The following is a 23637-nucleotide window of genomic DNA, read 5'->3' as shown; positions in this document are numbered from 1 at the left end:
CATTTCCTTGGCTCTCTTCTAGAGTGTATCCGTTGTTTTCAGTGCCACGATGTCCTTGAGGAGCAGATTCAATGCATGCCAATGGGTGTGATGTGAGGGTAGGACTCCTCCACTTTAGACGAAGCAGCCTTCATGTTCGCAGCATTGTCGGTCACCAGTACAAATACCTTCTGTGGTCCAAGGTCATTGGTGACTGCCTTCAGCTCATCTGCATTGTAGAGACCGGTGTGTCTGTTGTCCCTTTTGTCTGTGCTCTTGTAGAATACCGGTTGAGGGGTGGAGATGATGTAGTTAATTATTCCTTGCCCACGAATATTCGACCACCCATCAGAGATGATTGCAATACAGTCTGCTTTCTCTATGATTTGCTTGACCTTCACTTGAACTCTGCATCCAGCAAATGAGTAGATAAAGCATGTCTGGTTGGAGGGGTGTATACTGGGCGAAAAACATTCAGAAATCTCTTCGAATACACATTGCCTGTGAGCATCAGAGGAGAACCAGTTGCATACACAGCTCAAGTAAGACATTCATCAGCATTTCTCTGACTACGTTCCTCCATTGAGTCAAAAAAACTTCTGATCCCAGGAGGACCATGAGCTGTTGCTATCGATAATGTCTCTGATTCATCATTTTCACCTCGAATTGAAGTACATGGACATTTGTCAGAGGTTGCTTGTTGTGAGCGCTGAGGGAACTTAATGCACTTGGCCAGATGATTCTGCATCTTTGTTATATTCTTCACATATGATTTGGCACAGTTTTTTGCAAATGTACACAGCTTTTCCTTCTACATTAGCTGCAGTGAAATGTCTCCACACATCAGATTGTGCCTGTGGCATTTTTCTGTAAAGATTAGAAACAAATTTGTAAAAAAAAAAAAAATACAATTCCATGTACAGATAAATAGTTAAGCAGTTAGATTAAACAACTCTTTTGTAAAATAAATGTTTTAAAATTAAACATGTATGGAAACTCCTCAGTTAGCAGGCGCAAGTGAGCTAAAGCCCACATGGTAGCAAAAACTAACTAGCAGAAATTGATAAAAAGTTAGAAATTATTTAAACACACTTTGCTGTTGGCTACTATTTACTAGTTAACAAAAAATCATGCATGTCGTATAAAATATATTCACACCACCCAGTACTGTAATCAAAACTTACCAGAAAGCATGTAGTTCTTGGCTCAGACTGTGTAGTAGTGTGGGCACAATAGCATCTCACTAGTGTGCAAGGTCTTGAGAATCAGCTGTACATGTGATGGAAGAATTCACTGCACATGTGATGGAAGAATGCACTGTGCATGCAGAGGGTTGCATTCCATTGAATTGGGGACAGTTTAAGTAAGAAGTGCCCATCAAGCCAATCCAATTTGTGGGAGGTGCTTCAGGAAGCATGGGGTGAAAGTTCTTCAGATTACCTCAACAAATTGACAACTAGAATGCCATAGGTCAGCAAGGCTGTAATTGCTGCAAATGGACGATTCTTTGACGAAAGGACACAATTATTTTTTCAATTAAAAATCATTATTTATAACCTTATCAACGTCTTGACTATATTTCCTATTCATTTTGCAACTCACGTCATGTATGTTTTCATGGAAAACAAGAACATTTCTAAGTGACCCCAAACTTTTGAAAGGTAGTGTATATACACACAGTGCCTTCAGAAAGTATTCATACCCCTTGACTTATTCCACATTTTGATGTGTTACAGCCTGAATTCAAAATTGATTAAATAGACGTTTTGTTCTCACCCATCTAAAAACGCACACAAATACCCCATAATAACAAAGTAACAAAATAAACATATTTTGCTACTTTACAGAAAATAAATACAGAAATCTTATTTACATAAGTATTCACACCCTGAGTCAATGCATGTACATGTTAGAATGATCTGTGGCAGCAGGTACAGCTGTGAGTCTTTCTGGTTAAGTCTCTAAGAGATTTGTTCACCTGGATTGTACAATATTAGCACTTTAAAATTCTTCAAGCCGATTGATGACAAAACCTACAACTAGGCCACTCAGAAACATTCAATGTCGTCTTGGTAAGCAACTCCAGTTTAGATTGTGGCGATGTGTTTTAGGTTCATGTCCTGCTGTAAGGGGCATTCATCTCCCAGTGTCTGGTGGAAAGCAGAAAGAACCATGTTTTCCTCTAGGATTTTGCCTGTGCTTAGCTCCATTCCATTTATTTGTATCCAAAAAAACTCCCTAGTCTTTGCCGATTACAAGCATACCCATAACATGATGCAGGCACTCAGTGATGTGTTGTCTTGGTTTTGCCTCAAACATGGTACATTTCTTGCCATTTTTGTTGTTGTTGCAGATTTACTTTAGTGCTTTATTGCAAACAGAATGCATGTTTTAGAATATTTTTATTCTGTACAGGCTTCCTTCATTTCACTCTGTCAATTAGGTTAGTATTGTGGAGTAACTACAATGTTGTTGATTCATCCTCAGTTTTCTCCTATCACAGCCATTAAACTCTAACTGTTTTAAAGTCACCATTGGCCTCATGGTGAAATCCCTGAGCGGTTTCCTTCCTCTCCGGCAACTGAGTTAGGAAGGATGCCTGTATCTTTGTAGTGACATGGAGTATTGATACAACATCCAAAGTATACTTACTAACTTCGCTATGCTCAAAGGGATATTCAATGTCTGCTTTTTTAAATGTTATTGTTAAGCAAATTTTTACTCCTGAACTTATTTAAGTTTCCCATAACAAAATGGTTGAATACTTATTGACTCAAGACATTTCAGCTTTTCATTTTTCAATTATTTCATTTATTTATTTTTTAAGTCAAGGGTTATGAATAGTTTCTGAAGGCACTGTACAGTATATACACTGAACAAAAATATAAAATGCAACATGCAACAATTTAAAAGATTTTACTGAGTTACAGTTCACAAGGAAAATCAGTTACTTGAAATGAATTCATTAGGCCCTAATCTATGTATTTCTCAAGAATGGGAATACAGATTTGCATACCTTAAAAAAAAGGTTAGGGGTGTGGCTCAGAAAACCACACACACAATTTATTATTAGGAGACTCACCTGAGCAGGCTGTTGATGGAGGAGGTGCCGCGGTCGATGCTACGCAGGACGTCCCCGGTGCGCCGGCCCAGGTGCCAGCGCAGTGACAGCGAGTGTAAGTGGCCGAACAGACGCACCTGCACCACCCGGTTGGTGTACTGCTGCACGCGGATCCACAGGAAGGAGCGCAGGTTACTGACAAAGCCGGACGCACCTAGGGAGAAAGTGAGGTTCAGGAAAGAGAAGAAGAGAGAGAGGGCGGGCAGGGTGTAAGAGTGGGGTTGGGGAGAGGAGAGAGGAGATATATAGAGCGAGAGAGACAATTAAAATAACAGTACTCAAGGAGTCCAAGGAATGGGTGTAGCAGAGAAAGAAAATATGGGAGGTGAAATTCCCCCTCACCTAGGGTTCTAAATTATTATATTATCTAAAAATGTATTGGTATCACTGGTGTTCCCAATTTTAAAAAGTTAGGAGCACCACATGAAATTTAGGAGCACCAGAATATATATATATTTTTTTTCATGAATTGATATATAGCTTATATTAGGCTTTTATGAATTATAGCTGCTTTTGAAGCACATGTTGTGCCCTGGAAACTAATATGTACCACTGTAAATACATGAGTTTATTATAAAAGCTAAAACATTGATACAAATACCTGTCATTGAAATTACAATGTAATTTGTGGAATATTAGGTTTTTAAATTGTGTAAAAGCACTATTTTCCTATTGAGAGAGAAGGGTGTAATTGCAGACCGCAATTAGGGGCGTTTTTTTTATATATATATAGGCATTTCTTGATATCAAGTTACACCCATTGTTGCTCGCCATTGGTCCTTGGCCGCTTCTTTCACGTCGGGGACAACAGTTGTTGACAACTGTAGCACTGTAGCTAAGCCTAACCCTTTTCCTAACTTTAGTCTTCTCCCAACCTGTCAAGCTAATTCACCTAACCTGCCACGTTAATTATCCTAACCTGCTATGTAAACAAATCATGTGTCGAGAAACCATCCGTCGCATAACACCAGAATTGACCAATGGCAGGCACCAATGGACGTTTCCTGATCAGAAAATGCCTCGAATTGCGGTCTGCAAATACACCATATTGTTTGAGACGCATTAGATAAAACGTTTTACACGGTCTCTTTAGAAAGTCAGGTTTGTTAGGATGACATCCAAGTTATCTCTCATTCATTCATTGCTATATTCTGTCTGGGTTGGCGCCCCCCCTTGGGTTGTGCCGTGGCGGAGATCTTTGTGGGCTATACTCGGCCTTGTCTCAGGATGGTAAGCTGGTGGTTGAAGATATCCCTCTAGTGGTGTGGGGGCTGGGCTTTGGCAAAGTGGGTGGGGTTATATCCTGCCTGTTTGGCCCTATCCGGGGGTATCATCGGATGGGGCCACAGTGTCTCCTGACCCCTCTTGTCTCAGCCTCCAGTATTTATGCTGCAGTAGTTTATGTGTCGGGGGGCTAGGGTCAGTCTGTTATATCTGGAGTATTTCTCCAGTGTCCTGTGTGGATTTAAGTATGCTCGCTCTAATTCTCTCTTTCTTTCTTTTGGGGGACCTGAGCCCTAAGACCATGCCTCAGGACTACCTGGCATGATGACTCCTTGCTGTCCCCAGTCCACCTGGCCAGGCTGCTGCTCCAGTTTCAACTGTTCTGCCTGCGGCTATGGAACCCTGACCTGTTCACCGGACGTGCTACCTGTCCCAGACCTGTTGTTTTCAACTCTCTAGCAGGAGCGGTAGAGATACTCTCAATGATTGGCTATGAAAAGCCAACTGACATTTACTCCTGAGGTGCTGGCCTGTTGCACCCTCGACAACCACTGTGATTATTATTATTTGACCATGCTGGTCATTTATGAACATTTGAACATCTTGGCCATGTTCTGTTATAACCTCCACCCGGCACAGCCAGAAGAGGACTGGCCACCCCTCATAGCCTGGTTCCTCTCTAGGTTTCTTCCTAGGTTTTGGCCTTTCTAGGGAGTTTTTCCTAGCCACCGTGCTTCTACACCTGCATTGCATGCTGTTTGGGGTTTTAGGCTGGGTTTCTGTACAGCACTTTGAGATATCAGCTGATGTAAGAAGGGCTATATAAATACATTTGATTTGATATTCATTGATCTCCTGAAGAAGCTATCCCTTTTCCTTTCTTTCTGTGCCCCCAAATGTCTGGATATACTGGTCAAGTCACCAGGTTGTAAGCTACCAAGCCAATGCAGTAACATGACAGAACAAAGTGTCAACAAATGGTTTGCGAGTAGTTTTAGAACGGCCCACAACATGGTTTATGAATGTTAAATGTGGTCCCAGCTATCCGCTATAGGAAGATAAAAATGTTGCGGCAGTAATACGGGTCAGATCTTTTGACCTGGTTGGGCTAGCAACAAGCCGCTTTTGCTGTAGTAATGGTGCAACAAGGACACTAACGAATCTGCACTCGCTTGTTTCTCTAGGGCACTCAGAAACAACGGTACGGCTAAGTCTTATCATTACAAGAATTATCTGGGAGATTTTTTTCATACTTGCACAGTGCTCCCAAAATAAAATGTAGTCGCACAGCAAAGTATTATTTACCAAATTAGTCGCACTTTAGAGCCTTGCACTCACCTGCCCCTCCACCTTGCAGGAACTTGAGCAAGACATAGACACACACAGTGGTGGCCAAGGTCTTCCAGCTGCTTCCATCAGTCAGCTCATTCACTATGAGAGTGAGAGAGAGAGGTTTTGAAAAGTGTTGACAGTCCCAGGTCATCTTTTCTGCAGTTTTGCTGGGCAGATTATCATATGTCAGCCGCAATGATATCACAAAATACTTCTGAGAATATGCAGTGCAGCACCAATAAAGACAACCTGCAACACAACCAATAAGGCTGTGACAGCAAACAAGTAGGAATTTAAAAAGGAATCCAGATAAAAGCTGGATCTAGGGCAGATGTTGCGAAACGAGGGATGCTCTCTCACCAATGTTCTTGTAGTAGATGGGCACGAAGACATTGATGACCCTCTCCAGACCCAGCAGGCACAGGCAGAGTACCACCAGGCCCTGTAACAGCATGCTGCCTTTGGGCCACATGTAGGGCACCAGCAGACGCACCTTCTGCCCAAAGTCCTGCCAGGTAGACTGGGATTCCTCTGCCCCATCCAACAGGGGCTGGCATACAGATAGAGATATTAGGGGTTATTGTGAACTTAATAAATACAGACAGAGACAATAAACAACAAAAAGGGTTGTGGCCAGGGACTTTAATGCAGGCAAACGTAAATCGGTTTGACCTAATTTCTACCAACATGTCATCTGTACAACCAGAAGAAAAAAATAAAAACTTAGATCATCCTGATTCCTGCTTACAAGCAAAAACTAAAGCAGGATGTACCAGTGACTCGCTCAATACTGAAGTGGTCAGATGAAGCGGATGCTAAGCTACAGGACTGTTTTTCTAGCACAGACTGGAATATGTTCCACGATTCATCCAATGGCATTGAGGAATATACCACCTCAGTCATCGGCTTCATCCATAAGTACATCATTGATGTCGTCCCCACAGTGACCGTACGTACATATCCCAACCAGAAGCCATGGAGCTGCCGTTTTCAAGGAGCGGGACACTAATCCAGATGCTTATAAGAAATACTGATATGCCCTCAGACGAACCATCAAACAGGCAAAGCGTCAATACAGGATTAAGACGGAATCCTACTACACCGGCGCTGACGCTCGTCGGATGTGGCAAGGCTTTTAAACTATTACGGACCACAAAGGGAAACCCAGCCGCGAGCTTCCCAATGACGCGAGCCTACCAGACAGGCTAAATGCCTTTTATGCTCACTTCGAGGCAAGCAACACTGAAGCATGCATGAGAGCACCAGCTGTTCCGTAGCCGATGTGAGCAAGACCTTTAAACAGGTCAACATTCACAAGGCCATGGCGCCAGACAGATTATCAGGAAGTGTACTCAGAGGATGTGTGAACTAACTGGCAAGTGTCTTCACTGACATTTTGAACCTCTCCCTGACCGAGTCTGTAATACCTACATGTTTCAAGCAGACCACCATAGTGCCTGTGCCCAAGAAAGCCAAGGTAACCTGCCTAAATGACTACCGCCCAGTAGCACTCAAATTGGTAGCCATGAAGTGTTTTGAAAGGCTGGCCATGGCTCACATCAACACCATCATCCTGGAAACCCTAGATCCAATCCAATTTGCATACAGCCCAAACAGATCCACAGATGACGCAATCTCAATTGCACTCCACACTGCCCTTTCCCACCTGGACAAAAGGCACACCTATGTGAGAATGCTGATCATTGAATGCTGAGCTGTAGTCAACACCATAGTGCCCACAAAGCTCATCACTAAGCTAAGGACCCTGGGACTAAACACTTCCCTCTGCAACTGGATCCTGACGGGCCACCCCCCAGGTGGTAAGGGTAGGCAACAGCACATCTGCCACGCTGATCCTCAACATGAGGGCCCCTCAGGGGTGCGTGCTTAGTCCCTTCCTGTACTCCTTGTTCACCCATGACTGCCTGGCCAGGCACGACTCCAACACCATCATTAAGTTTGATGACGACACAACGGTGGAAGGCATGATCACTGACGAGACAGCCTTTTGGGAGGAGGTCAGAGACCTGGCAGTGTGGTGCCAGGACAACAACCTCCCTCAACGTGAGAAAGACAAAGGAGCTGATCATGGACTACAGGAAAAGGAGGGCCGAACACGCCCCCATTCACATCGACGGGGCTGTGGCGGAGCGGGTCAAGAGCTTCAAGTTCCTTGGTGTCCACATCACCAAGAAACTATCATGGCCCAAACACACCAAGACAGTCGCAAAGAATGCATGACAATGCCTATTCCTCCTCAGGAGGCTGATAAGATTGGTGGGTTCCCAGATCCTCAAAAAGTTCTACAGCTACAACATTGAGAGCATCCTGACCGGTTGCGTCAAGGCCTGGTATGGCAACTGCTCGGCATCCGACCGTAAGGCGCTACAGAGGGTAGTGCGTACGGCCCAGTACATCACTGGGGCCAAGCGTCCTGCCATCCAGGACCTCTATACCTTTTTTTACACTGCGGCTACTCACTGTTTATTATCTATGCAGTCACTTTACCCTTAATTACCTGTACATATTACCTCAATTACCTTGACTAACCTGTACCCCCGCACATTGACTCGGTGCTGGTACCCCCTGTATTGTTATTTTATTGTGTTTTTTTAATAGTTAATTTAGTAAATATTTTCTTAACTCTATTTTCTTAAAACTGCATTGTTGGTTAAGGGCTTGCAAGTAAGCATTTCACGGTAAAGCCTATACCTGTTGTATTCGGCGCATGTGACAAATAACATTTGATGTCATTACTAGGTTACCTGGTCAGTGCCGCCCTCCACGTCACGTTCGTCCTCGTTGATCAGGAGCATGTACGGTCTCCGTGGTAATCCCGGAGCCTTCAGGCCCAGGAAGAAGAGTGTTCCTGTGCCGATGTAGCGCATCAACCACAGACAAAATTCCACCTGAGGTAATGATTGAAAAATGCTAAGTCATGACTGAACCTTTAAAGGGGCAATCTGCAGTTTTGGTAAAAAGCTGAGGGAATGGCCTGGAGAAATGGAACCATTCAAATACATAGACAGAGCTATGGATGCAAGGACTGACCATCCACGGTATCAACATTATAGTTTTAACCATCTTTAGAGGTTATACACTGTTTGTTTACATTTACAATGTTATAAACATTAAAGTAAAACAAGCTCATATTTTGGGTTCTGATGAGGCATTCCATAAGTTATAATCTTCATGAATCAATGGGTATAGATCATTAGTCCAAAAATGGATGTAGCAATTACAGATTGACTCTTTAAAAGAATCTTGCACTCATATACTATATTTTAGTATGTTGTCCACTGACAATTCAATCCCAATGGGACTGTTAATACAATCCCATCACAATCACAAATGGTGCACGTCAGCAATCAAAATGTAAAAAAATGGGAGTGTAGTATTCCTTTAAATAAGTGATACTGCATAAAACACAGAAAAAAACATATTTCAATACTCCATTCAACACATACAATTTACATTTAAGTCATTTAGCAGACACTCTTATCCAGAGCGATTTACAGGAGCAATTATGGTTAAGTGCATTGCTCAAGGGCACATCAGCAGATTTGTCATCAAGTCTGCTCTGTGAGGCCGAGGTTATCATTCAAAAGTTATATACTCAGGAGTTGTTGGATCATTCAGGATCGGAGGAGAGGTGAGTCAGTGGTTACAGTCAGACTGACTACAAAGTAAAATACAGCACATATGACACAAAGTAAACAGTGGACCGGGTCATATACTTTGTGGTATAACAACCCATTGGAAGAACGAAGATGGTGAAAGCTTGGTAAAAAGCTAATGAAGATGCATTCAGAATGCATCAGTTGAACACAACTGGGAGACATATTAAACAGCCATACTTCCAGACATGACTTGTACAACCTAAAGTCATGCTGAGTGGGACGACCAATGACAGCCACAGGGTGGAACTAAGAAAAGGCGTGATCTGATTGGTTACAAAAGGTATATTTGGGGGCATGGCCAGAGGGAGAGGGATGTAGAATGACAAGATAGGGCAATGACTCAGCACTTCTAGAGTTACTCATAGCTGACTAATGATAATGGTTCCGCCCCCTTTCACTGTTGTGTCATGGTTGGAATGCCAGTTTCTATATTAGCAGTCTTCTTGAGAGAAACTGCTTTGTAATGTAATGTAAATATATATATATATATATATTTTTTTAACAATCACAACAGTCATTACGAAATGGAATTTAAGAAACATAAAACCTTGCCTATGTGTCCCATTTACGCAGATACAGTATTAAACACTACCCTATGGGTAGACTAACAATTATTAGACTTGTGTGATGGAATGTAAAAACTCAATGTTAAGTTTAATACTAATAGCCAGTAACATTATATGTCAATGTTTTGGGGTTCATTCAAAGAGGTGGAACGTTTCAAACGATGCAGACAGAAATGCAAGGAACAGATCTAACACCATTTCCAACTTAACCTGACAGATAAACATGTTTATTCTACACAAATACGTTTCTATCTGAAGGTCCTCTAACACGACACCCTCCTGAACAGACCCCAGTGCCACGTTCAGTAGGCAAGGTTGTGAAACATTCAGATATAAATACATTATGTAGAACAGACGTGTCTCTTTGAGTGATATATAGAGTGAGGAGTCACGTCAGCTCTATTGGGGACATTCTATAATGTTAAACCCTCAACAATACCGCTGGTCCTCTCTCACCTGCTGCTGTGTGTTCTCCAGGCCCCACCACCAGTAGGGGCTGGCCCAGGAGACGAAGGCCAGGTTCTCCGCTGAGAATGCCACAGCCCAGAAGAGCAGCAGCACCGTGCTGTGGCCCCTTGTCCGGTCCCTCACCAGCACCCACCTCCTCTCCAGCTTTAGCAGGGACACGGCCCAGGCCCAGCCCAGCATGGACAGGCAGCCGTACAGCACCACATAGCCGGGGAGCTCCCCTCCCCCGGCGGCCCTCCACACCAGCCCCCCTAGGAACTGCAGCAGGAGGAGCAGGGAGACTCCCAGTTGGAGGCCATAGAGGCGCGAGCGCGGCACGAACTTGGGCTCCATCTCGGTGCCGTAGCGGCGGTAGCAGACGCAGTGGAAGGCGCCGAAGAAGAAGGAGAGGGTAAGCAGGACGGTGGGCACCAGGGTGAAGTAGAAGCAGGGCGAGATGCCGCCCTCCAGCCAGGCTTCGGAAATGGAAGCGCTGGCCTCACAGTAGCTTTGCACTACCACCATGGTGGCTGGGAGCTGGGGAGACAGGGAGGGGAAAGAGAGTATTCACTATAACAGACATATTACTACCACATTAACCCTACACATAGGGCTCAATATCATAAACCTGGTCCGCATGTACGTTAAGAGACTTTAAAAAGGCCAGACCGGCAAAGGAAATCATACAGTTGATTGCATGAAATTAGTTTTCAAAAATACATTCTCTGCAGTATTTTCACCGGACCTTATTAGTATCCTCTTCTAAACTGCTATTCATGATGAAATTCAACTAGTCAAACGTCTTCCATTCATAACTCCCCCAGCAGCGATCAAATGTGAAGTTAGTCAACACAATGAACACCTGTTCATTATTTTGCAGGACAATCATGCTATACCCTACTTAATGTATCAGGGATCAAGAGCAGATTGAATCTCCTTGAGGTGTGTGTGTTGTACTATGAAGCAAAACACAGCAAGCATCTCTTCCAAGTCTATAATCATTCAACAGACCTAATAGGCCTACGAGATCCAGGCCAACCCTGCTATATTGGGCTGTGAACTTTACGATATGGTTAGTGCTTCAGTCATGGCTCCTAAAAGCACCCCAGCCAGTCATCTGGGGTGGGCAGTGGGCCAATTCTGATTCAGTCAAGGCACTTAAGACACCTGAAACATTCATACAAAATATCATAGAATTAGGTTACAGGTTATGCCGACACACGGCTAATGTACCATGGAGTAGCTTGGTATGTAGGAATGAAGCCCTCACAAGCTCCAGTTCAGAGGTCAGAGTGCACATTGTAATTTCAACTAATAAAATGATTCATTTGGATGTACATAAATGTTCTTAATGAAAGAACAACTGTACCTTATTATCATAACCCCCCCAAAACTATTAACCCCTATTACTCCATTGTTTTTGTTGTCATATGATATGGAACTTTCTAAACAAATGCTTCAGATGTTGTTGCTCTCATGGAATCATTTCTTCAGCACTACAGATATCATCATGGTAACCATGATGGATTTGTCCCAGTGGCATTGTTTAGCCTGTTTTTCTTGGTGGCCCGCTCATTGACATACAGAGCATATTTAAACAATGTGACAACAACGACAGAGCTTCAGAATAACCTTAGCAGTTTTTCTCTAGCTATCATTTGTGAGACTTGCCTAGTTAAATAAAAATAAAAATAAATACATTTGTGGCGTTATCTGTCTGACCTATCAAGATAGCTAGCTAGCTACATTAGCTAGCTTAGATCTGTTGCTGTTATAACAACACCCACCTTCTCAAGACAAGCTGGTGCTGGAAAGCGATTTAGTGAATTGAAGCACCAAACAAATAACCCGTTTTACGCGAAGAGATATTAAAAGTCTAAAACAACAATAATGGTAATCTTGTAAATTGTCCTTATTCTTCTTGTGGCATGCATGGAGCAAAGTATTCCATCACTCGGCAATCGACACTTTCTTACAAAACACTACTGTCTGAACCGGGTTTTAGCGCCCCCCTGGATAACAAGGATGTTCAAATATAATGTTACGCAATTTCATATATGGCCAGTAGATGAGAGTATATACAAAGACATCACACCTCACATAAAAATGGCATCTGAACGCTGGGTCTCATCATAGCCTACGTAAAAGAATAGGCTACAGTATACAGTCAGTCAATATACAAATATCTTAGCTACAGAAGATTAAAATGTATAAGAAAATACATTTGATCGTTCCTATCAAAATGAGGAGTAGCAATTTCAATGCATTACAAATCAAATCAAATTGTATGTGTCATATGCTTTGTAAACAACAGGTGCAGACAAACAGTGAAATGTTTCATTACGGCCGCTCCCAACAATTAATTGAGAAAGAAATAGAGAAATAATAGAAAAGTAATAACATGTAATAATACAAGTAATAATAAATAGACAATGAGTAGCGATAACTTGGCTATATACACAGGGTACTAGTACAGAGTTGATGTGCAGGGGTACGAGTTATTTGAGATAGATATACACATATAACTAGAAATAAAGTGACAAGTCAACAGGATGGACAATAAACAGTAGCAGCAGCATATGTGATGAGACAAAAAAGTTAGTGCAAAAAGGGTCCATGCAGATCGTCCGCGTGGCTATTTGGTTAACTATTTAACTAACTCTTTAGCAGTCTTATGGCTTGGGGGTAGAAGCTGTTCAGGTTCTTGTTGGTTCTAGACTTGGCGCATCGGTACTGCTTACGACATTTTTAGGGCCTTCCTCTGACACAGCCTGGTATAGAGGACATGGATGGGCCGTATTCACTACCCTCTGTAGCGCCTTGCGGTTGCCATCACAAGCGGTGATGCAGCCATTCAAGATGCTCTCACTGGTGCAGCTGTAGAACTTTTTGAGGATCTGAGGGCCCATGCCAAATCTTTTCAGCCTCCTGAGGGGGAAGAGGTGTCGTCGTGCCCTCTTCACGACTGTGTTGGTGTGTATGGACCATGATAGATCCTTAGTGATGTGGACACCGAGGAACTTTAAGCTCTCGACCCACTCCACTACAGCCCGTTCGATGTGACTGGGGCGTCCTCGGCCCTTCGTGTCCTGTAGTCCACGATCAGCTCCTTTATCTTGCTGATGTGGAGGGAGAGGTTGTTGTCCTGGCACTACACTGCCAGGTTTCTGACTTCCTCCTTATAAGCGGTCTCATTGTCATCAGTGATCAGGCCTGCCACTGTCGTGTCATCAGCACTCTTAATGATGGTGTTGGAGTCATGCGCAGCCACGTAGACGTGGGTGAACGGGGAGTACAGGAAGAGACTAAACCACACCCCTAAGAGGCACCAGTGTTGAGGTTCTGCATAGTGGATGTGTTGTTGCCTACCCTCACCACCTGGGGGCAGCCCATCAGGAAGTCCAGAATCTAGTTGCAGAAGGCTGTGTTCAGTCCCAGGGTCCTTACCTTAGTGAAGAGCATTGATGGCACTGTGGTATTGAACGCTGAGCTGTGAATGAACAGAATTCTCACATAGGTGTTCCTCTTGTGCAGGTGAGAGAGGGCAGTGTGGAGTGTAATAGAGATTGCGTCATGTGTGGATCTGTTTGGGCGGTATGCGAAATGGAGTGGGTCCATGGTATCTAGGATGGTGGTGTTGATGTGAGCCCTGACCAGCCTTTCAAAACCTTTTTATGAATACAGATGTGAGTACTAGTTACAGTGCTGTGAAAAAGTATTTGCCCACTTTCAAATGTTTTCTACTTTTACGTATTTTTGATATTGAATGTTGTCAGATTTTCAACCAAAACCTAATATTAGATAAAGGGAACCTGAGTGAACAAATAACACAACAATTACATACTTATTCCATAAACAAAGTTATGCAACATCCAATGCCCTTGTGTGAGAAAAGTAATTGCCCCTTTACAATCAGTAATTGGTTGTGCCACCTTTAGCTGCAATGACTCCAAACAAACACTTCCTGTAGTTGTTGATCAGTCGCTCACATCGCAGTGGGGGAATTTTAGCCCACTCTTTCATGCAGAAATACTTTAACTCATCGACATTTTGGGTTTTTAAGCATGAACTGCTCGTTTCAAGTCCTGCCACATCTCAATTGGGATTATGTCTGGACTTTGTCTAGGCCGTTCCAAAACCTCAAATTTGTTGCTTTTTAGCTATTTTCATATAGACTTGATTGTGTGTTTTGGATCATTGTCTTATTTCTTAAATATTTTTATATATATAATTATTTATTACAAAAAACACAAGGAAGGGGTAACATTAAAGTATTAGAACATGAAGGACAAACAATACAGCATCAAGACACTATCAAACATGTATCAGTTTTTCCGCAACAGAGCCATCCTTATGTGTGAGGGTGCGTGTGTCACGTCCTGACCAGTAAAAGGGGTTGTTTGTTATTGTAGTTTGGTCAGGGCGTGGCAGGGGGTGTTTGTTTAGTGTGTTTCGGGGATTTTTGGTTAATGTTCTATGTTAGTATGTTTCTATGTTCGTTCCAGTTTTTCTATTTCTATGTTTAGTTTATTGGGTTGACCTTCAATTGGAGGCAGCTGTTCCTCGTTGCCTCTAATTGAAGGTCCTATTTAGTAGGGGTGTTTTTCCATGGGTTTTGTGGGTAGTTGTTCCGTGTTTAGCTGTGTGCCTTACAGGACTGTTTTTCGTCGTTGTTTTTGATTAAGTGTTTGTTTTGATTTTCTTCGTAATAAAGAAGATGAGTATTCACATTCCCGCTGCGTTTTGGTCCCATCCTTACGACGAACGTGACAGTGTGCATGATAGTGATATAAAATATATGTCATAGTTTCCTTTTTCATGATCACAATCTTGTGAAACCCGAACCCTCCAAGTTCCCCATTAGCTGTCCCTCAACCATTCGAGACCCTCCCACAGTCCCCCCCGGAAGAAAATAAATAAAAAATACAATTAATTCCATTCCCCACCCCCAAGAACCCCCCAATGCACCAACAACCAAGAGAATGAACCAAAGGGAAAAAAGGAAAAGACAGAAGAAAACAGCAAACAACAATGCACTTTTTTTATAATAAATTTAAAACAAAGGACATCAAGGACAACTGAAATCATACAGCAATGCCTACTTGATATGTTTGTGTGCATGTCTGGCACTATTACATGTATGTGTGTGTTCTTGTATGTGTTTATTTGAATGAGAGTGTGTGTATATGCATGTGTACAAACACCTGCATGTCATCAGCCTCATTAGTTGTAAAAACACTGCCACTTAGTGTCATTCAAATGTACTTTTATTATGTTTTATTTGGACTTTTTCCCCCTTTATCTTTTGCCCATCATTCTCTCTCACACACAGCAACTCCACTCCCACTTGTCTCCAATTTCACATACCAACCCTCAGCTTCCCTCAGCCCATCCCATCTATCTCTGCTGGCCACCCACTTCGTGTTTCTACGCAACACATATCTTTCAACTATGCTATGATGTTTAACGTACAATTTCAATCTATCTAATCGAATAGAATCTACAGATTGATTGTTGAAGATAAATACTTCTACTAAGAGTATTAGTATATTAGTAACTGACTGACCCGGTCTCTCCAGATCTCCTAACAGTACTATTTCTATTTCTAACAATACCTGGTAAAACCCTTTTAATTCTGAATGCTATGCATTTTGCTAGTATTTCTGCATCACAACATTGAAGTGTAAGGGGCCTCCAGTTTTTTAGATAGTGTCACGATTCCCACCAACGGTGGCACCCCCTCCTGCTCGGGTGGCGCTCGACGGTCGTCGTCACCGGCCTATTAGCTACCACTGATTCCCTTTTTTGGTTTTCCCTTTTTTTTGGTTTTGTGCACCTGTGGTTAGTTTGGGTAATTAGCGGGGCTATTTATTTTAGCTGGTCCGCTTCCGTGTTGTGCGGGATTATTTCGGTACTGACGGCTCATGTTCGTGTCGGCGCTGTTTTACGCCGTGTGTGTTTTCTCCCCTGTGTTTGGGAATATTTGTTTTATGTGTGAGTGTAAATTAAATACGCCACTAGCCTGTGCTCGCTGCTTCCTGTGCCTCATTCCTTCACCACGACTACCAACCCGTTACAGATAGCCCGGGTCTTTATATTTGCCATCTGGGTCTTGTTTTAATAATAGAGAAATCAGACCTACCTGCTGAGTACCTGACAGACTACCATTTCTATAGGAGTAGTTAAAACAATCTAACAATGGAGCTTTTAGTATATAAAAAATACTTGATATACCTCTACTGGTATGCCATCAAGCCCTGGGGTTTTTCCAGACTGAAAGGATTTAATAGCCTCAAAAAGTTCTTCCTCTGTAATTTGGCCTTCGCACTGATCTTTCTGTACATTTGTTAATTTTCCATTTTTTAGATTATTTGGAAAGAATTCCTTATCGTAATTTTCATTCAGTGCGAGAGGATGAGAAGGAAAAGAGAACATCTGCCTAAAATAATTAGCTTCCTCTTTTAAAATATAATTCGGAGAATCATAGATGACTCCGTCTTCAGTAACGAGTTTGTGAAAATATTTTTGTTAGTGTTCCTGTATTGGAGATTCAGGAAGAATTTTGTGCATTTTTCTCCATATTCCATCCAGTTTGATTTATTTTTGTAATAGATTACATTAGATAATTCTTGAATAAGTTTGTCAAGTTCTTTTTGTTTTTCCTATGACTTATTTTGTATCTCTGTAGTATCATTTTTATTGCTATCTACCTGTACTATTAGTTCATGGATTTCCCTTGTTAGTCTTGTTTCTTTAGCCAGAAACTGCTTTTTATTATTGATGAATATTGAATTGAATGACCCCTGAAGGTACATTTAAAGGCATCCCAAACAATAAGGGGATTTGCTGAACCTATATTATACTGGAAAAATTCAGTTCTAAATTATTTTTGTCTTAGTTAAAAATAAGTTGTCCTCCAGTAAACTTTGATTCAATTTCCAATATCCCCGTCCACGTGGAAAATCTATAAGAGTTTTATGTGAATGCCAATTAGATGATGATCCGATCGCATTCTGTCTCCTATTAAAACTTTTTTAACCTTTGATGCAAAAGTGAAAGAGACAAAAAAGTAGTCAAGACGACTAGCTTGATTAAGTCTCCTCCATGTATATCTCACTAGGTCGGGGTTTTTTAGTCTCCAAATATCCACTATTTCTAATGTGCCCATAATATTTGTGATTTCCTTAAGGGCACGGTGATGATAGTTTGTAGAGTGATTACCTTTACGGTCCAGAGGTACTTAACACTGTGTTATAGTCTCCTACCATAATGATTAGATCATTTGTTGCCTGTAAGTTCAATAAATTGGTATAAGTGTTTTCGAAGAAGTGTGGATCATCCTGATTTGGACCATATAGATTAATGAGCCAAATCTCTTTTTCGTCCACTTTCATATTCAAAAGGATCCACCTTCCTTGCGAATCATTCCTGATTATTTCCACATTCAGATCAAAATGTTTGTTAATTAATATCATCACACCCTTTGAGTTCCTTTGTCCATGACAGAAAATTATTTAATCTAAGGATGTAGAGTGAGTTTCCTGTAAATAGTATATGTTATATGACTTTTCTTTTAGCCAAGTAAAGACTGATCTTCTTTTTTTATAATCTGCCAAACCGTTACAATTATAACTAGCTATACTTATTTCACCCCTTACCATAACTAGATACTATTCTCAGGCTAAATTGACCACAATTACTGCTTGTAAAGTTACTGCCATCAGAGGTATTATCAAGGTCAAATGTCTGATATTTAGAATTCAAGAAATAGGTTCTAGCATTATTTTTTTGTATTCCCTTCCCTGTTTGCCTGTTTGCATTGAGCCAATGCCACAGATGTTAGAAAATTGAGACAAATTATGTGTGTAACAAATCTGAGTAGGTTGATGTGTATGATATTGGATATGATATAATGAGAGTGTGTATGATGTCTAAATAAGAGTAAGACTATAATGTGTGATGTCCAAATAAATAATAACTCTGCCAATTTGCATGTTTGAGTGTCTATGTGTGTAACATGTAGTGCGTATAGCCTTAATATTCATAATTGTAATCCATATCGTATCACCATCATAGTAGCCTTCCCTGTAGCTCAGTTGGTAGAGCATGGTGTTTACAACACCAGGGTTGTGGGTTCGATTCCCACGGGGGGCCAGCACAGAAAAAAAATTGTATGCATTCACTACTGTAAGTCGCTCTGGATAAGAGCGTCTGCTAAATGACTAAAATGTAAAATGTAAATCATAATTACCTTTAACATAATTGAAAAACACATCCCAGCATTTCCATAGCAATTGACATTTCACATGATCATGAAAGAGACCTTGCATTACTCTAGAGACGGCTTCACTACAGTACAAATATATTCCGTACAATATGTTATTATTCCCCAATGCCCCTATTTTGATGTCTTCCCCTTGCTTGTTGTAAACATATATAAACTTGTAGACAAATACATAAAAAAGATAGACAAACAATAAACACATTAAATTATAAAACAGTTCTTGACAATAGAGAGAGAGGGAGAGAGGAGAAGAGAAGAGAAAAGAGAGAAAGAGAGAGTGAGAGAAGAGAGCGAGATCAGGTGTGTGTGTGTGTATGTATAAGTCCGTATGTGTAAGCAAGCATGTAGTTCAGTACGTGTGTGTTCATATCCACTTCATAGTGTTCAGATATTTTAAACAGTTCCCATAGCTTATTTTTTTTCGTAACCTGAAGTCCCTGTAGAATTTAGTACAGCCACGGTGTTATGGAGCTGTCTCGGAATAGCTGTCCATCTATAAGGAGTTTGTCCACAATGATAAAGACACGCTTACCATTCTCCCTTTGTTGTCTTTTTACCGGATACAGTCTCTTACGACGTTCGTTTATCTCCCTTGGAAATTGGTCATTGAGACAGAATTTAGTCCCTTTAAGCTCCCTTCCCCTGCTTTTGATCAGCTCCTTTTGTTGGTAGTGTTCAAATTTTGCGATGATCGGTCGGAGACCCTTGGTCTTGTCGCTCCGAGCTCCAAGTCTGTGTACTCGGTGGAAAGCCGCCTTGTTTACAGTCTCTATTGGAAGTTTCAAGGCGGATTGCATGAATTCTCTGATCGCGCCCTCTGGATTATTGGATGCGTCTCAGGAATCCCAGAAGAAAATTGATTTTCACACATGCTACGACTTTGTATGTCTAGTAGCGTCTCCTTCATCACCCTGTTTTCCCTGAGTAGACAATCCATGTTGGAATCGTGGATTTTTACCTTGGCTGTGAGTGTCTCGTTTTCTCTTTGGAGCGTGAGAATTTCACTCTGGCTGAACTCCAAGCTCCCCCTCAGCCCTGCCACCTCCTCACACAACTTTTCCAGTGTTGCATGAATTCCAACCAGAGCACTAGCCATACCTCAATGGTAAGTAAATCGTCCGTGTCTGTAGATGAATCTGTTTTTCTTTTTTTTGTCGGGTTAAAGTTATTTTGTGAGGTGGTCGGATCTTTCCACGAAGGAGTATGTTGTTCCTCCATACCGTAAAGCTGTTGGTACTCGTCAATTTCCCTCAGGATCTGCTTGGTATCCAGATTGGCTCTATACTGCAATCAGTTGTTTTACAAAAAGATAACAATGAGTCTTTCCCACGATGACGACAGGTGTCTGTAGTACAGCCAGCTAGCACTCGCGGAATCCATGCAAAAAAAATGGAAAATTGCAGTCCCAGCCGTAAAGGCTAAGCGCGTTGTGGAATAACCAAACTTTAGTTCAGATTAAAATCAATTTAATTAAAAAGTTTTAATGTAAACAACAAACCGAGTGTAGACAGTACAGTGTCCTGTTGTGCGCTCTGATGATGTCGCTCTCTCGTAACATAACGTAGCGTTCTTGATTTGGATCTAAAAGGCCAAACTAGATCAGCACTCCAACTGAGAATGTGAATACAGCTCACTTAAACAAACCTGATGGTCTACTTCCATGTATAAAAACAAATCTTCAAACGGTAGTGGAATGGGATAATGTGTCACGCCTTGATCTGTTTCACCTGTTCCTGTGATTGTCTCCATCCCCTATTCTCAAGACCAACTCCAGGTATCGTCGACAAGCAGACCGTTGCCGGATCCCAGCTCCCCACTACCGCATTGGGCAGAGGGTATGGCTTTACACTCGGGATCTGCCCCTTCGGGTAGAGTCCCACAAGCTGTCTCCCCAGTTCATTGGTCTTTTTCCCATCTCCAGAGTCCTGAGTTCCACTGCTGTCCGTCTTGTGTTACCTCGTACCCTCCATATTCACCCTACCTTCCATGTGTCTAGGATTAAGCCTGTGTCTCACTGTCCTTTGTCTTCTGTCTCCAGGCCCATCCCTCCCTCCCGGGTCATTGGTGGCCAGCCAGCGTATACAGTGAGACACCTCCTGAAGTTTTGACCACGGGGCAGGGGATCCAATACCTGGTTGACTGGGAGGGTTATGGCCCGGAAGAGAGGTGCTGGGTCCCTGCTAAAGACATCTTGGACCCGGCCCCCATCGCCCGATTTCCACGCCGACACCCCAGTCAGCCAGGTATGTCCCCAGGTATGACGCCAGGTGGTGGGTGGGGGGGTTGCGGTACTGTCATGCCCTGATCTGTTTCACCTTTTCCTGTGATTGTCTCCACCCTCTCCAGGTGTCGCTTATTTTCCCCAGTGTATTCATCCCTGTGTTTCCTGTCTCTCTGTGCCAGTTCGTCTTGTATGTTTCACCGTACGCCTTTTGCTATTCTCTTTTTGATAGTCTTCCGGTTTTGACCCCTGCCTGACTCTGGACTACTTTCCCACCCGCCTGATCATCCTGCCTACCCTGACCTTGATTCTGCTTGCCCTTCGGTACCTTTTGAACTCTGAACTGGTTTTGTCCCTTTTGCCTGTCCACGACCATTCTCTTGCCTTACCCTATTGGATTAATAAATATTGTAAGACACCAACCTTCTGCCTCCTGTGTCTGCATCTGGGTCTTGCCTTGTGCACTTATATAATGTCTTAGTGTGGTGTGTGAAGAAACCATTTGCGTGCGGTACAAATCCCATTACTGTGAATTAGGCAGTTTTTTTGTCTTTAATAACCTTATAGTTTGGGTTATGATGATAGGGTAAGAAAGTTGTACTAAGCTTATGAGGCATTATATTCAATTAGCTGGGTATATAACATTAATTGAAATGACAAATCAAATGAAGGACATCTTCTAGATTGTGGCTGTAGCAAAATTCCTTAAAATAAACTTAACATAGAACTATTAACAAAATCCTTGAACGCAATTTTACATAGAAGTAACACATTATTAAGGTAAAGCAACATTTTTGTGGAGCTATTTTTAATGAGTGGACCTATCGAAACTTACTCAATATCAATGCTTTATGTCTAAAAAAACAAACGGTGTACATTCATATATCCAAACTCCTAGACAAAGTCACTGTACAGGTTATTTTGGAAATACTTAAAAGGATTATTATATATCTTTTTTGCGCTAAGGTATAACTGCCCTACACAATTACATTAGCTTTGTTACATGCACAAAAATACTGTCCATTTTTTTTTTAAGCCGAATGTGCACTTTAAACCTATCTGGATCGATTGAGCAAGTGAAAAAACAGATAAAATGTTAAAGTCCTCTCTTTATTCTTCACTTTCTTTTCTCTTCAGTATCCTCTCTCTCTCTTCCCTTTATTCACTCTCCTCTTCCACTCTGCTGTTCTGCTGCCCAGCGTCTTGGCTGCAGACTTCATGATCTTCAGGGGAAGCCTGGTAACTTCTCCTGGTCTTTATGGAAGCCTGGTCTCTTCTCCTGGTCTTAAGGTTCACAGTGATCACAGCAAAGTCCATCCCCATAGCACAGCCCAGCAGTGAAGAGTACACAGCATAGAATGTGGAGTCGATGCCAAACGGGTCTCTCTACCCTTCAATCAAGAAGGTTGTAGTTATTGATAAACAGACCATGTTCTTCTGGTCAGAGATGGGAGCACACCAGTGTCCCACTGTCCTCTGGTGAGAGGTTAGAGAGGACCAGAGAGACCTAAGGGTGAAATACATTCATTCTGCCCTCCAAAACATCAGGGAATTGTTTATACTTAGCCATACATATTGTGTCCAGAATAACATTGCCCACCTTTGTAGTCTTCCTCTACCACTTCACCCTGTCATACTGTAGGACATCAGCTGCATGTGAGGGCAACCTCTCCTCCCTCTGAGAAGAACTCTTCGAGGGGCTCAGACTTAGGGCACACCATTAGACAATATGATATGATGACTCTTGATGGCGGCTTCTTCTGGCAATCATAAAACCCTGAGTGGTTGAGCATCAGTGATGGGATGACTAGGGAGTAATTTCCTTACAATCTTTCATTCACGACGTACGATGTCTGCTTCCCTTGATGACTGAGGATTCTCCCCCACCATGTCTTTGTCCCATTGGGGTCAGGGTTGAAACAGGGAAGCACAGCCTTTTTTCCAACATAATGGTGACTTAACACTGCCTTATACAGTAGATCGTTAACATGGTTTGACTGTAAACACAACGCTGTCTCTCCACTACCCGGCATTAAATGTGAAGTTGGTCATATGGAGAGAGGATCCGTTGTCAGGCAGCAGCACCCGGCCCCTTACTTCCTCCATGAAGGGCTTTGCGGATTTGTTCATGTCCCAAAAGTGCTTGCGGAGCCATCTGACTGTAAAGTTACCATCCCTCCAAGAATCCCCACACTGCAGGTCCAATTTCCCTCCCAAATGAGCATACATACGTATAAACTGATTATACAGCTTCAGTAGTGCAGACACTGAGGTTGATGCTTTTCTGGAGTTTCACCTTGCCAGCTGTCCAGCACTCGGCCCAATATAGTCCAGTGTCTGACAGCGATGTTCTGGATCAGGATAGTTGAAATGTTATGAATCAATTTCGATCCCTTAATTCGGCATTCACTGTGGAATTTTCAGATGAAGTGTTAGAAGAGTTCCACAAAAACAGGCTCTCTTCAGCTTCGGATTTAAAGATCAAACAGTTGTAAAAAGCAAGATTGTTGTAAAAAGCATAATTTTAATCTAATAGATTTCTTAGACATCATGGATGTTTTCCATCAGAACAGCCAGTAGAATGTTCAGCTTTGTGACAGAAGTCATTGTACACGTTCTGTCTCTGCTAATGTGTTGTGACAAACGACTAGCTTTATATCTGCTTTTGCTCAGTTATCGTATGAGAGGAGAGAACAGAGTGCAGTGGAAAGGTCACTGATAGGTTAAAAGATCAGAGATTGAAAATGCTGATGTGAACTATGATTGCATCATGGGCCTGTTTC

The 23637-nt window shown here is 42.2% G+C and overlaps 1 protein-coding gene and 1 non-coding gene across 2 annotated transcripts in view; one reads left to right on the top strand and one right to left on the bottom strand.

The window, feature by feature from the left end:
* The window catches only part of LOC106574324 (ATP-binding cassette sub-family B member 6), a 33792-nt gene extending 21433 nt beyond the window's left edge, over positions 1-12359 (bottom strand). The window contains exons 1-6 of the mRNA XM_014150166.2: positions 12137-12359; positions 10359-10886; positions 8422-8565; positions 6017-6206; positions 5663-5755; positions 3062-3254 (exon numbers count right to left, since the gene is read on the bottom strand). Of these exons, the coding sequence (XP_014005641.2) occupies positions 3062-3254; positions 5663-5755; positions 6017-6206; positions 8422-8565; positions 10359-10874 (1136 nt within the window). The 5' untranslated portion in view covers positions 10875-10886; positions 12137-12359. The remainder of the gene's footprint in view (positions 1-3061; positions 3255-5662; positions 5756-6016; positions 6207-8421; positions 8566-10358; positions 10887-12136) is intronic.
* Positions 12360-18427: 6068 nt separating this feature from the next.
* On the top strand, positions 18428-18503 carry trnav-uac (transfer RNA valine (anticodon UAC)). The gene has a single exon. It is a non-coding gene; the product is annotated as a tRNA-Val (tRNA).
* The last annotated feature ends 5134 nt before the right edge of the window (positions 18504-23637 follow it).

This window comes from Salmo salar, chromosome ssa16, assembly GCF_905237065.1.
Source record: "Salmo salar chromosome ssa16, Ssal_v3.1, whole genome shotgun sequence".
Taxonomy (NCBI): domain Eukaryota; kingdom Metazoa; phylum Chordata; class Actinopteri; order Salmoniformes; family Salmonidae; genus Salmo; species Salmo salar.
The sequence above is the reverse complement of the archived record's forward strand: the minus strand, read 5'-3'. Positions and strand labels throughout refer to the sequence as shown.